General features: G+C 42.2%; 2 protein-coding genes and 2 non-coding genes across 4 annotated transcripts in view; all 4 read left to right on the forward strand.

The window, feature by feature from the left end:
* Positions 1 to 7,801, forward strand: part of bs (serum response factor blistered) — a 33,889-nt gene extending 26,088 nt beyond the window's left edge. The window contains exons 3-4 of the mRNA XM_018012076.2: positions 6,640 to 7,015; positions 7,092 to 7,801. Of these exons, the coding sequence (XP_017867565.1) occupies positions 6,640 to 7,015; positions 7,092 to 7,237 (522 nt within the window). The 3' untranslated portion in view covers positions 7,238 to 7,801. The remainder of the gene's footprint in view (positions 1 to 6,639; positions 7,016 to 7,091) is intronic.
* Positions 3,064 to 3,137, forward strand: TRNAN-GUU (transfer RNA asparagine (anticodon GUU)). The gene has a single exon. It is a non-coding gene; the product is annotated as a tRNA-Asn (tRNA).
* Positions 5,219 to 5,292, forward strand: TRNAN-GUU (transfer RNA asparagine (anticodon GUU)). The gene has a single exon. It is a non-coding gene; the product is annotated as a tRNA-Asn (tRNA).
* A 144-nt stretch (positions 7,802 to 7,945) lies between the features above and the next one.
* LOC149268893 (uncharacterized) lies at positions 7,946 to 11,170 on the forward strand. Its single transcript, XM_089469347.1, has 2 exons — positions 7,946 to 10,531; positions 10,586 to 11,170. Exons 1-2 carry the CDS (start codon positions 10,369 to 10,371, stop codon positions 10,912 to 10,914), a joined length of 492 nt encoding a protein of 163 aa, XP_089325473.1. The 5' UTR covers positions 7,946 to 10,368; the 3' UTR covers positions 10,915 to 11,170.
* Positions 11,171 to 14,509: the final 3,339 nt, after the last annotated feature.

A 14,509-nucleotide genomic window follows, 5' to 3' on the forward strand; every position in this document is an offset into this window, starting at 1 on the left:
CTGATTGCGATCTCTGAGAAAACCCGTTTCTCGCAGTCGCAGCTCAACTTTAAGAGCTGCCTGTGTGGGAGTGCAATGGCGTGCTCTCTCCCTCTCTCTCTCTCTCTCTCTCCCTATCTGTCTCTCTCTCTCAGTCCGCGCTCTTCGCTGACTCTCTTAAGTACATAGCCAAGGCTGTGGGCGTGACTTGCAGCAGCTTGTGGCTGCGTATTAGATTTTATAGACTCGCTTTTGACTTGCTTACCTGTCCATTTTTGGGCCGGGCCTTATGTACATTGGCCGTTTGGGCTGGCGCGACAAATGAGCAAACAAATGAGTTGCTTTCAAGCCGATGTTGTGGACGTCTGAGCTGAGTATTTAATTTGTTATAAGATCAGGTCTGTGTGTATATATTTCAATTAGCGCTGAGTCTAACCAGTTTTATTGTTTTTGCTTTTTATGTGAGATCGGCGTGCACAAAATATGAAATCAGCTTTGATTTTGTGGGCGTGAGCACGAGACAAGAGATTTTCATCCATATGTGTATATAAACTATATACATACATATAAATATATAGAGCTCATTTTTTTTTTTTTTTTTTTTTTTGTTGCTGTTCATTTTTATTGAATGACATAAATTTGATGAAATCTGTGAAAATCTTGCCCAACTCTCGCAATAGCCGAGCTCTACATTAGAAGCTGATATCGTTTTCTGTTTACAAATCATTAATTGGCCGCTCTAAAGTTTTAATGGAGCTGTTTTTAGCTATAAAACAATCACGATTTTTTCTGAATCATTCACTTTTGCATTCAAAGATCAGGTTCAATCAGTTGACAATGTATTCATGCTGGACTCGATCTCTTTTAAATGTCATAAAAGTCTTCAAGAAAAACTGAACTGTCTTAAAATAAGGTGATATTTCAACTCAATTTTCTTTTATCGTAATATAAGAAATAATTTTAATTTGATAAAAATCAATTTACTTAGTTCTCGATTTATAAAAGCTTTAGATATACATAGCTCATCATTGGATATGACATATCCGTCCATATTTTTATTAAGAAGAAAATTTATCGTAATCTAAGATGGCTATAAGATTCATTTATATAAGAAAAAATTGATTTATTTATTTGTAATCTGAATTCAAACGGCATTACAACGTATCTATTATATAAATCAATTTAATTTATCATGAGCAGTTCGAAATGTTAATGTCAAAGGAAACAGCTCAGAATGGCCCGTAATATCAGATGTATCTCGAATCTGTATGATTATTGTATTTATTTGCCCTTATATGAATTCACAAATCGATGTAGGTTATGCTTGTAGTTCCTTTCAGGAATACCTAGCCAATCCTAATTACACTAACCCTTAAAGGTAAATATTTTAAAGAAATGTACTTAGAATCTGATAATCAAAGACAACGATATCAGTCGCCTAACCCATACATTAAATCTCACTGCGAAATTCCTTGCGCAGGTTCAACTGATTTGGAGTTGGCTCCAACCTAGGTCCGCAGAGTGTCCACTGTACACTGTACAGGGTGTAGTCTGCAGAGCGCAGCGAACGGGTTGCAATGGCTGGTTACGCCTCATTGCCGGCTGACCACTGAAATGTGCACCCACACGAGCAGCCGCTGCCTGCGGGCTCCTGCCAAGCAGGTACTCGATACTCGATACTCGATGCGATGGGCACTGTGCGATGGGCGCTGCTTGGTTCAGAATGCTTCGTATAATTGCAATGCCCATTCAACTGTTTGTTTGCGGCCAAGTTCACTTCATTTTGGCTTTTAACCCGTTGTTAGTGCCCATCATAAATTTTGCGGAAGGCGGGCGCCTGGACAAACGCCAGGGCTAATCGGTGGCGTTTCATCTGACTGCGCTTGGTCCCCGCCAACTCTTTCCTAGTCTGATAGGCCTTGTCGTTGTTGTTGTTGTTGCCATTGTCGTTGTCGTTGTCGTTGTCGTTGTCGTTGTCGTTGTCGTAGTTGTCGTTGTCGTTGTCGCTGGCCGTTGTTCTGTTGTCTTGGCTCACGCATAATTAGGCCTGGCTCTGCTTCTGCTGCTACTCCAGGCTCTGCATCTAGTTCGGGCTGTGCTCTGCAGGTTGCCTATCGGCCCCTTACAATTTGGCCAAATAATTGCTGACTGAGAACAATAAGCCAGGAGGCGCGCTCGTTGCTCTTGTGAATGGCCAATCGTGGCATCTTAATGCGCGCCTGACAGATAAATAGATGCTAATTCCCATCATAACTGCAACAACTGCTGGACTTCTAGTCAGCTCTTCAGTTGGCCCAATATAAATGGAAACGCTCACGATGTGCTCACTTTCTTGTTGGCATCTTTGGAGCTGCTGGAGCACTTCCTGCTGGCCGCTTTCTTTGCGCGTGAATCCGTGTAACCGCAAACTGTGATTTGACCAAAAACAGAAAGCCGCCGCGGCTTGCGGATATAAACGCTTTAAAGTGCACGTTGTTCGCCCGGATGCAACCGAACGAAACCCACAGCCGAACCAGCCAAACTCCAACTATGACAATGTCCCTCTACGCAGCGTTGTCTCTGTCTGCTGAATGTTGTTGTTGTTTTTGTTGTTGTTGCTACTGTTGCTACTGCTTCTGCTGCTGCTGCTGCTGCTGCTGCTGCTGCTGTTGCTGTTGCTGTTGTTGCTGCTGTTTCGTGTCAACTGACTTTGGCTTTGTTTGCCAGCCGCCCCATTTCGACCAGCCCCAGCAGCTTACGCGCGCCTTGCCCTGGCCTGGCCATAACATTTGCTTAACGTTTCCTGCCAAACCCTGCCCGGGGCTTCACTTGGCTTCGTTTCCTTTCTTGTTTGAATTGGTTTGGGTGGTAATTCCGCCTACCTGCACACAGTGGACCTTGAGCCCTAGCACATGATCAATTTGAAAAACTCGTGGAAAAGGAAAGATGGCTGGTACTCTTTGCCCCTCTCCTATCGACTTATATACATCGAAGAATCTACTTATACTATCTGCAATCGTATAATCTAGATTTACAATGTAACTTCAACTCAACTTCCGGGGGTAGCTCTGTAGGTATATCGCCACTCTGACCTCATTCGCAAGTGCCTCCGTGGCGCAATCGGTTAGCGCGTTCGGCTGTTAACCGAAAGGTTGGTGGTTCGAGTCCACCCGGGGGCGGCGATATATTTTTGAATTTCCCCATCAAATACTCATAATAGTTAATTGATTGAAACTCTTTCGTCATCGTTTGTATTCAAAATATTATTGATGATACAGTTGCCTAAAGGCAACTTCAATAATATAAATTGGATGGCTAAAAGCTCCTGGCTTCACAAGAATAAAGCTTCCTAGACTTTAATGTTAGGCTCAGCACCAATTTCTAAGTGTTTTCTTCTGCATTTGTACCACTGTGCCGGTCGGTGTGTTGCCGTGGTTTGCACTCGCGGAATTGTGCGTTAGATTTAAATGCTTTCGTTATGGGGCTTAATTTGCATTTTTATTTTTATGTTTTCATTGAAAGCGCCAGCATCAATGGAGCCCGCAACAGGGAGCACTCACATTTGGCTATTCCTTTGTTTCGCGGCGGCTCCTATCAGTGTCGGTAGATGCACACGCCATCAGCGGAAGGAGAAACAACAACAGCAACAACAGCAATGACAACATGCAAATGCAAATGAATGTTGGCCAAAATGCTGGAGGAGGCAAACAAAACAGAAACAAACAAACAAACAAACAAACAACAAAAACAGCAACACAAACTGAAAATTTCAGTTTTGAACCTGAAGTTGAGATTGTTAAGCGGGTGCTGACTGTCAACGGGACAGCAAAGCAACAGCAGCTGGCGACACACAACACACAACGTGCGGCATGGGGCATGGGGCATGCAGCTTGATGTTGTCGCCATCGCCATCAGCGTCGCCATCGTCGTGTGGCATAGCCGAGAGGCCATTTTGGTAAAACAACTAATCAATCCACAAATGTGCCATCCGTCAATCATTGGCCTGGTGTAGGTCACACGACACCATCAGCGAATTGCATTCAATCGCATTCACTTTGCCTCCAAAAACAACAAAATGCCACCTTGGCTGTGAATGTCAGTTGGCCAATTTGGTAGCCAGCGTTCGTTCATTCATGTATATCGAGTAGATATGTAGATATGCGTATGTGTATGTGTATGTATGTATATAATCCGAGTATTCATTTGCCGACTGGTTGACGAACTGCCTCGCCTGTGTGTGTGTGCGTGTGTGTGTGTGTGTGTTTGACTGACAGGCGACGGATCGCATTTATTATTAGCCTTTCCCAAATTGACTATTTTTGGCACAGTCGATGGCCACACAAACTCTGCAGTTGCAGCAGCAATAGCAGTAGCAGCAACAGCGCAACTGCAACAGCAACTGCAACATGCCGCACATATCACAGCAAGACAAATTTCTATATAATTGCATTTGTTGCAGGCTCGAGTCGAGGCCAGCAGCCGCAGAAATAAAACTGAATGCAATAAAACACAAATAAAAGCAAACTAAACACAATACAATGCTGCATTATTTTTATATAAATTGCCAGCTACTGGCCGCGCATTCCTCGCTGCCTATCTGCCTCCTGCCTCCAATCTTAGTTGGGGTTTGAGCTGCGCTGGGCTGGGCTGGTCGGCTCTGCTCTCTGGTCTTCAGGTTGGAGCTCAAGCTCAACTCTAATTGTCGTTTAATGAGACACGCTCGGCATTTGCGCACGACACACGACTATCAATTCGACAACAATTCGATTCTCCTCTTGCACTTGACAGAGGACGGAGCAGAAACGTGTCCTTCCACTCTCGGCATCCTTCTGTACTCTGACTGACTGTCTTGTGTAAATTGATTTGTTCAGCAAAAGCAGTAGGAATGCCCCAGTCAAAATCAATAACAGACCATTACACTTTGTAATCCAAAAAGATTTCATTCTCACCTGAACAGCGTTGAAATACTAATCACAACTGTAACTCCCCCTCCTGCTCCTCCGCTTGATGCGATAATTGCTATTATTATAATTTGAAATCATGTGAGTCTCTCATAAATTGATGATCTTGCTGCGTGTTGACAGGACAGTAGAACAAGTTCATTTAGCTCGCCATTATTTATAGATCTTTCCGCATTTTTATTGGCTAATCAGTCGCCTATCTTACGTTTTTAGCTTTCTCCGTGAAAGAGCTTTTGGCGAAAAGTCCCGGAATGGCCACCCGTGCTCAAGCATTGTATTTTTCCACGCGGCCCTCAGTTGCCTCCGTGGCGCAATCGGTTAGCGCGTTCGGCTGTTAACCGAAAGGTTGGTGGTTCGAGTCCACCCGGGGGCGAGACATTTTTTTTTTTTTTTTTTTTAATATAAATTGCTTGCAATAAACATTTAAAGTCATCATGAAAGTTTTATTGTATTTAATAATTATATATTTTATATAAATATGCACTTTATAAGGAAACTCAAGTCTTCTCATATGTATATATCTATAATATAAACATAGCAAAGTATACAACTATCATCTAGACTAAAACAAGATATTTTCATAGAATAGGGAAATGGTATGGTATATATACTATATATGTGTATATATATTTGGCATCCCGAGCCCTCACTCATATCTAATTACAATCTATTCACACAAAGCTCATACGCTTTTTAACTCTTAACACGATCAGCAATGCGTGCAGGTCTTTGGCGCTGTGGCACAGCTGCAACTGCAACTCGTTGAGTGTGAATCTGCCTTTGTTGTCGACTGCTGAGCTGGCCAGTTGCAACAGCTGCAGTTGTTGCTGCAAGTGCCAAAAGTCGAGTTGCGCGACTTAGATGCACTTTGTCAATGTTGCAGCTGTTGTTGCTGTTGTTGCTGTTGTTGCTGTAGCCAGTGCTGTTTGCTAATTAAAATGTCTTGATGCTGTCGCTCAAAAGGCACTCGCTCGAACCACAGGCCGGCTGCCAGACGTCAGCAACAATAACAACAACAACAACAACAACAACAAGCAGACGAGTCAGAGACAACGACAACGCCCATTTTGGTCAGCGTGGTGCAGTGGCAGCAATGCAATTTACCCATACGCGTCGCTGCTACAATTTCATTGGAAGTTGAGGCAGTTGAGGCAGTTGTAGTTGCAGTTGCGCAGCGCACGCTGCGTATGCGCAATGCCACAAAATGGCGAACGCATTGTTACAGTTCGCAATTATTTTTGCCGAGACACTAATCAAAATTAAAATGATGCGAGGCAGCTGCGCTGTCGCGGCCGCCGCGGCTGGCTGATGAGTTGTCCCTGCACGTTCGATTACAGAGCCAGAAATCAATATTCTAAATTCTTTAACGCGTGTGCACATTTAAGGCAACGAGCGCTGCGCATGGCTCATTGAAATGCGTGCCGGCAACGTGCGAGCAACGCGGCCAGCACTTATACGCAATTTCGCGCCATATTTGGTCCAAGCATATTGTTTTTCCCTCTTTATATTTTGTTTTTTCGTTCTCTTTTCTGTGCCAGACACAATCGCTGGCTTGGCCGGCATATAGAACGAGCCCGTCCGGGCCAGCCTGGCATGCAGCTCATCTTTGGCTTAAGATCAGATCAGGCCAGACTGTTTGGCTGCAGCAACTATCTAATCTCCTCACTCTCTCCCTCTCTCTCTCACTCACTGGCTCTCTTGGTCTCTTCTGGTCTGGCAGGATGACCGTTCGCCAACATCGTCGGGCAACGAATCGGATGACTCTTCGGATGTGGAAATGCCGTTGCCAGCCGACGCCGACCCTGTTTCCAAGGCAGCAGCCCATGAGCTGAAGCCAGAGACTGCAGCGTCCGTAGGTGGCCCAAAATCAATGCCAGCCTCATTAATCTATCAGACTGAGACGGGTGCATCGACGTCCACAGCGGCGGCAGCAGCAGCAGCAGCAGTAGCATCGGCAGCATCAACAGCGTCGCCCGCGACAGCAGCAGCACCAGATAGCAAATATGTTTATCCGGCCACCTCGTTCGCCAATATACCGCCGGACATGCTGCGCCATCTAATACAGTCGGGCCAATTACAGATTCATGCCGAAGAAGGTCCTAATTATATATTCAAATCTTCAATAAATAACTCCTTTTTAACATATACATATTTACAATTGCAATATTCCAGATGGCAATCAGTATGTTACCATACCGCTGAGCTCCACCGTGGCCAGTTACATCAAAGGCAAGTCCACGACAGGGGCCACGAGCTCCCATCCGAAGTCTGAGAAGTGTACCGAGAAGGCCTTATCCATAAAGCAGGAATATGACTAGCATAGTGATTGGCCTAAACGGAGACTGGTTTTACGGGCATATTTGGATAAATCCTGTAAATCCGTATCTAATCGATCCAAGACAAAACAATTACCCATATACATACACACACTCACATACATACATGCGTCTTTGATCATAATGTGGATCAGATGCTGATCACACACATACACGCACACACACACCAAGTCATATATATCTACACACGTATATATCATATTTATATAGATTATTTTTATACCTATATAAACCCTGGGCTGTGCTGGGCTAGATCGCAGCTCTCCTGGGAACTGCCTCAAGCTGTCAGAGGCAGATACTTGCGTAAGTTTATAAAGTTTACAAGTTAATTGAGATTAAATACCGGAGATGGAGTTAATGAGAACGATGATGATGATGATGTTCCTAGGCTGCAGATGAAAAGTTGCTTTGTTAATAGTTTATTTGATTGTTCTATTATATGATGATACACATGGACCGTTTTTGCCACAACAACAACAACCAACTGAGAAAGCGTTTCTAAATTGTATTTTTTAAATAAACCGAGAGCAAATTATTCAAGCTAAACACCGTGTTTTTCCTAAGTAACTCAATTTAATTAGGGATTGACGATTGACGATTGACGATTGCCGATTGCCGATTGGCAAGTAAGTATTCCAAGCTAAAAAAACTTTTTGTATTATAACAAAAGTTTCACTGAATAATATTTATTACCTTATTGGCATGATTATCGATATCTGTTTCTAGTTTGTTAATAAAGTTCATTATTCAGAAAACGCAAAATGCATAGCCTATGATTCCGATTAGCAGTTATCTGCAATATGTATGTATATATAAATATTGATGACATGAAATATAATGCTTAATCTAATTACCTTAATCGAGGACTACTTCTTCACACAACTCTCTATCTCTCTCTCTCTCTCTCTCTCTCTCTCTCTCTCTCTCTCTCTCTCTCTCTGGCTATATTGAAAACCCTTACCTCACACCCTCAGCTGGGCAGTCAAGGAAGCCGCCAAGCCACCAAGCAAGGAAATTACATTGGCTTACATACACATACATATATATAGATATATATTGATTGCGACCTCAATAACAACTACAAAGCAAAACCAATTAAGTCGAGACTGCTCGACTAGGAGATACCCCGGACCTTCCAAGTCTCTAGTATTTGAAATACGGCTTTTACAAATTGGAGGCGAAGGGGGCATGGTATCGAAAATCTGTAAATTACGAAATCTTCGTATCCATTAAATATATATTCACAGTGAATTTCAAGTCTCCAGGTCTAATAGTATTCAAATTAGGCTGAGAAAACGAAATAAATTTATTGATTATTCTCGATAAAAAAGATATGAGACTCAGCTCGTCGCCCTGATCAAGAATATATACTTTATAGGGTCTGCGATAATCCATGCTTTTCACATAACTATTATACCCTGATTTCCCATTGCAAATGGGTTCTGGGTATAACCAAGCTAAGAATGCCTCTTGGTATTTATTTACGTATGTGTGTGTGCGTACAATTGATTGATTGACGACATGATCCTATTGACACTTAACCTAATTAAACGTCGCTTATTACTGCTGGTGGCTAGCTAACCCAATGGGAGGCGGCACCTGGTGGTAGCACCTGTTGTGTGGCTCGGGCCCTTCCGATTCTGCTTGGGTGGAGCGGCGGGCCGTCGGCAAGTGGATATGACGACGGCGCTGCTTCCGTTCCGAGCCATTTGCATGCCAAGAGCAACACTCTGCCACAAAAGACGCGACGTGAGCCAAATGCAAAACGAATGCGTGGACGCTCTGGGCGGTGCTTGGCACGCGCCGTCGCTTCCGCAGCAGCTCTTCCATGGGCAGCTTTCGAGCCGGAAGCCGTTAGAGTTTGGGCCATAGCCTTTATGGCCATGCGACAGCATTGACACTGGCCAACTGTAAACATCAAAATAAAACCTCTTGCGGCTCTGGTCAAAGTTGAGTGGGTCACTAAACTTTTGCGGCTAACGGCTCTGTGGTATGTGGCTCTGCGTGATGTGTGTGAGTGTGTGTGTGTGTGTGTTGGTGCTGTGCGCATGTGTGTGGGTGCTCATGTGCACGCAAATGAAGCCGCAATTAGCGTTGGCTACGACCACAAGCAGGAGTTGATTGACGCTGGTCGACAGTGGCCAGAGTCCCCTTTCGGGGCACTGCATGAACGAGTGGGCGTGGCCGCTGTCTAGCTCTATTTGCTTTGGCAGCCTTTATTACACACGCCCACGCAACTACACGCTAAAAAATTAATTCGAAATTCAATAAATATTCTTAAATCTGTGCAAGTCTGTTTTTAGCGTAATAATAATAATGATATATTTAAGACTAAAAATCAAATTACTTTCCGTCAGCTTCTTCCGCCGCAACTGAAGCTAGAAACTTGAATTCTTCAATTATAAAGGTAACAATTGCATTTTATATTTCTAAGATTTATTTTGAGCAGCTGCAGAGACCTGACATTAGGTATATAGACTTGGCTGACCACCCGGGAAATGGAGATGAATGAGTATGCTGTAGTCGGTAATGCCCTCCATAATATAATAATATTTGTCATTGTTCTGCGCAAATATCGCTCAGTGTAGGCAATGTGAGAGATAGATAAAAGGAAATAAACATGCCGTTCACATATGAATATTGATCCTTTTGGAGGACAGTAGTCCTGGCTGCGCCCCAGCGATTATTATTAATGACCAGCACAAAACATTTGCATTGCGATTCCAGTTTTAGTTCTCGCTGCGAGCCGCTGTCAGACGGACAGCTTGAAGGTTGTCTCCTGCAAGTCCTGCAACGCTCACACAGTGCACACACATAGCGCATGCAAAATCAATATTAATGAGCCATTAAGCGCAGTCTCAAGCTGCTTCTAATGACTAAGCTGTCGGCTTGGCTTGAAGCGGAAATTAAATAGCCACACCGTAGAACGATTCGCAGCGGATGTAGCTTCCTTGCCGAGCAGGAAATCGCGTTAGCATTTGCCCCAACATCCCCAGCTCAACTGATACAGATTCCTTTAAAAAGTCAGAGAGCAGAGAGCAGAGAGCTGGAAAAGCCGTCAGCCCGAAACGGAAGTTTTAGCGTAATGCCTTGCGCCTGATGAACTGCCGAGCATGGGCTGCTCCAATTCAAAGTCCACGACAGCTGTAGACGAGACCAGAACAAAGGCAACCCCAGCCCTAGCCCCAGCACCAGCCCCGTCCCCGCCACCCGCCGCACCACGACCCGCAACAACAAGCTCTAACACAATGAACGCCTTGCCCAAGCAGGAGTACCGTAAGTATCCCTCATTCAGCTCTGCCCACATAATCAATATCGCCCGTGGAGCAGCGCCTTCTGAGGCATTCACCATACCCCTCGACGCCGCGGCTAGCGAGACAGTCCCATTGAACGACACCTTGCGTCAGCCGCCCAAGCGACTGCAGCAGCTCATGCAGCAAGCCGCCGAGGCGGAGCCCCTCACGCTCGACGAGCTGGAGGACAAACAGCAGCGAGCAGAGACTCGTCGGCAGGAACTAATGCACCAGAAGCTGGAGGCCATTCAGAAGAATACGCAGATGCTAATGCAACGTGGACAAACGACCGACGAAGAAAAGCCGAGAAACGAGTACCAACAGCCGGAGCAACGGGACGATCTGCGGAACAAGGCCTTCATTTGACTATGTTCGAGTGCATTCAGATTCATTCACATTTAATACGAAAATAAATTATATTTGTACTTAATTAATGCACAAATTTGCTGAAAGAAACAATGAATATACGTAAATATACAGTAATTAAAAAGTATTTCAGGAAATACAAATATTTATATAAAATATATCTTATAATATAATATCTTATATATAATTAATAAATCATATTAGGTCAAGAAAACTTTTAATAATAATAGAATAAATGCAAACTTCAAATCAAATATTTATATATTTTTATACCCTGAACCCATTGAAAATGGAGATCTAGCTATAATGGTTTTGTTGAAATGTATGTAACAGGCATAAGGAGGCGTGGTAGACCCCACAAAGTATATACATATATTCTTGATCTGTCGGTCCTTCCGTCTGTCCGCCTGTCCGTATGTTTAAACGCGTCGATCTCAGAAGATATAAGAGCTAGGACTTGAAATTGTTGTTTTAATGTCTGTATATATAGCGCGGATATCGAGTTTATCTCAATTTAAATATAATATATCAATTAAAATTAATATCGAAAATCAGTAATAAAATGATATCTGCTATATCTTTAGGTCTAGAGTCACCAAATTTTAAAAGTTAATATACACTGCGCGTCATCAGGTTAGCGCCCCCCCTTACACTCATTTTCTTTTACGTTTTTCTCTTTGCCTATTGCACGCAACTTCTTGGTTTTTTTTTTTTATTTCATTATCATCATATGAGATGTCTCTCATACCAAAAAAAAGCGCGAGTGAAAGCCCGTTATGTTTTATTTTCTATTCTTTTCTATTTTCGCAAAAAATGTGTTCACTTATTTTGCGTCATCAGATTAGCGCCCCCAAATGCAATTGTAATTATCTTGCTTATTTTGGCAATTACACTCACCAAATTTTTTGTGGAGCTCAAAGCATTCAATATATTTATAGTATGGGTAAAGAAACAGTTTTATCTTTGGTTGAAAATCAAAGATTGAGGCATACTTTGAATCTAGACTATGCAACCATAAAATTGCTGAAAAAAACAGGAAAAAACAGAAAACTAAGTGGCAATTTTCTTACAAATAGGGAAAACTATGGAAAAAACTATATAAGCGGCAATAATCAAGCGATTTCAGAAGGAAATAGAAGAGCATTAGTTCGGGAAGCTTCGAATTCCCATGAATCGACCACCAAGATTAGGGATAAAATCGGTGTTAAGACGAGCTTCTCAACGGTCCAAAGAGCAATAAGGAAAGTTAATTACCTAAAGAAACAGTATGTAAAAAAAAAGACACCAGCCGATATGCTGAGAAAAGAAATACGCATTAATTTTGGCCAGGCGAACATGACGTGGTCTATCCAATGGCAGCATGTTGGCTTTTCTGATGAGAAAAATTGAATTTGGAAGGAACTGATGGCTAAATTTATTATATCCATGACCTACGCATAGAAGAACATAATTTGGAACGGTTTCCAAGCCGTTGCGGCGGGGGGGTGGTGTGGCATTGATGTAGGGTGCAATATCTTACTACAGCGCTTGTAAGCTTCAATTTTTGACATCGCGCATGAAGGCATAAGACTATAACACCGTGTTTAAAACTGCTGTTCCGCATTTCTATAACCTGTCTGAAAACCAGCATTAGATTTCCCAGTATGATAATGCTCCAAATCCAAATCCAAATCCCTGAAGTCCTGGATTCAGGGCCAAAAAATTGATCTCATGGAGTGGCCACCATACTCACTCGACCTTAATATCATTGGAAACGTCTGGGGATGGATGGTCAGGAAGTATATGAGTCCGGAAAGCATTATAGTGCAAAGACAGAGTTAATCGAAGGTACTGAACACGCTTGGCCAACCATATCCTTGAACAATATTGAACAACTTTATAATTCCACTCCTAATCGAATTTTTGAAGTAATTTCAAACAAAAAACGGCACTACGCACTACTAATATTACTTAAAAATAATAATAGCTTAAAATACGGTGTTATTTTTGGTCATTAGCTTAAATAAATTGAATTTAGCGCAGGGGGCGCTAATCTGATGACCAAATTTTTGTTACATGTTTTTTGTACATTTTACAAAAAAAATTATTTAAAAATAATCCTTAATGTTACAGTAGCCATTCTTTTTGTATTTTAAAAAGAAATAAACGGAGTATAAAGTAAAAAAATTTCAAAGATGGAGCTCGGATGGTTTAGATTTTATTTAGCTTTGAGGTTGAGTGTAAAGGGGGGCGCTAACCTGATGACGCGCAGTGTATGTATTTATTTTATAGAATTTCGCTTTGTAATCCACCCCCACCTCTATAGCCATTCCTTCACTTCTAAACTTATAAAAAACGTATTTCAAATACTACAGACTTCTGCTTTGGCAAATGCATATTAAGATAGTCCTCCGACAACAAAAGTTATTAACAAATTAAGTTCCCAGAGTAGGCCCACGCTGCAGCCAATGCGTGTTTATGCGTGCGCAGCTATGTGTGCCTGTATGTGTGTGGGTGTTTATTGTGTAAGCAAAAGGGCGCGAAGAATTTTTGAAGTACCAGTTCCTTGAAAGGGTTCAGGGGATCTCGTATTCAAGCAGTCCCGAAATTATTTATATAATTCATGGATTATACTACAGCCGAATCCGGTTATAACGGCACTATGACCATATACGCTTACTAATATGGATATGTCTTGACTTGATTTGATTGACTTTTAACTCAATGAATACCTTCAATTTATTATTGAAATATTATATCTATATTTAATATCTGGGACAATGTTCACTTATGCCATGAGAATTCTTATATTTTTTATACCCTGAACCCATTTTCAATGTGAAATCAGGGTATAATGGTTTTGTTGAAATGTATGTAACAGGCAGAAGGAGGCGTGGCAGACCCCACAAAGTATATATATTCTTGATCAGGGCGACGAGCTGAGTTGATTTGGCCCTGTCCGTCTGTCCGTCTGTCTGTCCGTCTGTCCGTCCGTCCGTATGTCTGTCCGTCTGTCCGTATGTATGAACGCGTCGATTTCAGAAGATATAAGAGCTAGAGACTTCAATTTTTTTTTTAAATGTCCGTAATTACAGCGCGCATATCAAGTTTATCATTAAAAATCGATAACTCATCCCGATCTTTTTTATCGATAGAAAACCTTATCGAAAACCAGTTATAAAATTATATCTTCTAATAAAGGTGTTATTGCTAGAGTCTCCAAATTTTTATTGTATGCATACATTAAAAATTTGGAGACTCTAGCAATAAAGGTGTAGATGATATAATTTTATAACTGGTTTTCGATAAGGTCTTTATCGATAAAAAAAGATCGGGATGAGTTATCGAATTTTAATGATAAACTTGATATGCGCGCTGTAATTACGGACATTTTAAAAAAAGTCTCTAGCTCTTATATCTTCTGAAATCGACGCGTTCATACATACGGACAGACGGACAGACGGACAGACGGACGGACGGACAGACGGACAGGGCCAAATCAACTCAGCTCGTCACCCTGATCAAGAATATATATACTTTGTGGGGTCTGCCACGCCTCCTTCTCCCTGTTACATACATTTCAACAAAACCATTATACCCTGATTTCCCATTGAAA

The sequence above is a fragment of the Drosophila arizonae genome, chromosome 5 (genome assembly GCF_054131065.1).
Source record: "Drosophila arizonae isolate 15081-1271.41 chromosome 5, UAZ_ARI_1.0, whole genome shotgun sequence".
NCBI classification, from domain to species: domain Eukaryota; kingdom Metazoa; phylum Arthropoda; class Insecta; order Diptera; family Drosophilidae; genus Drosophila; species Drosophila arizonae.

Coding starts and splice junctions, on each gene's coding strand:
- LOC149268893 (XM_089469347.1), top strand. CDS start 10,369: ATGGGCTGCTCCAATTCAAAGTCCACGACAGCTGTAGACGAGACCAGA. Junction 10,532..10,585: donor CTTGCCCAAGCAGGAGTACC/GTAAGTATCCCT, acceptor CCCGTGGAGCAG/CGCCTTCTGAGGCATTCACC.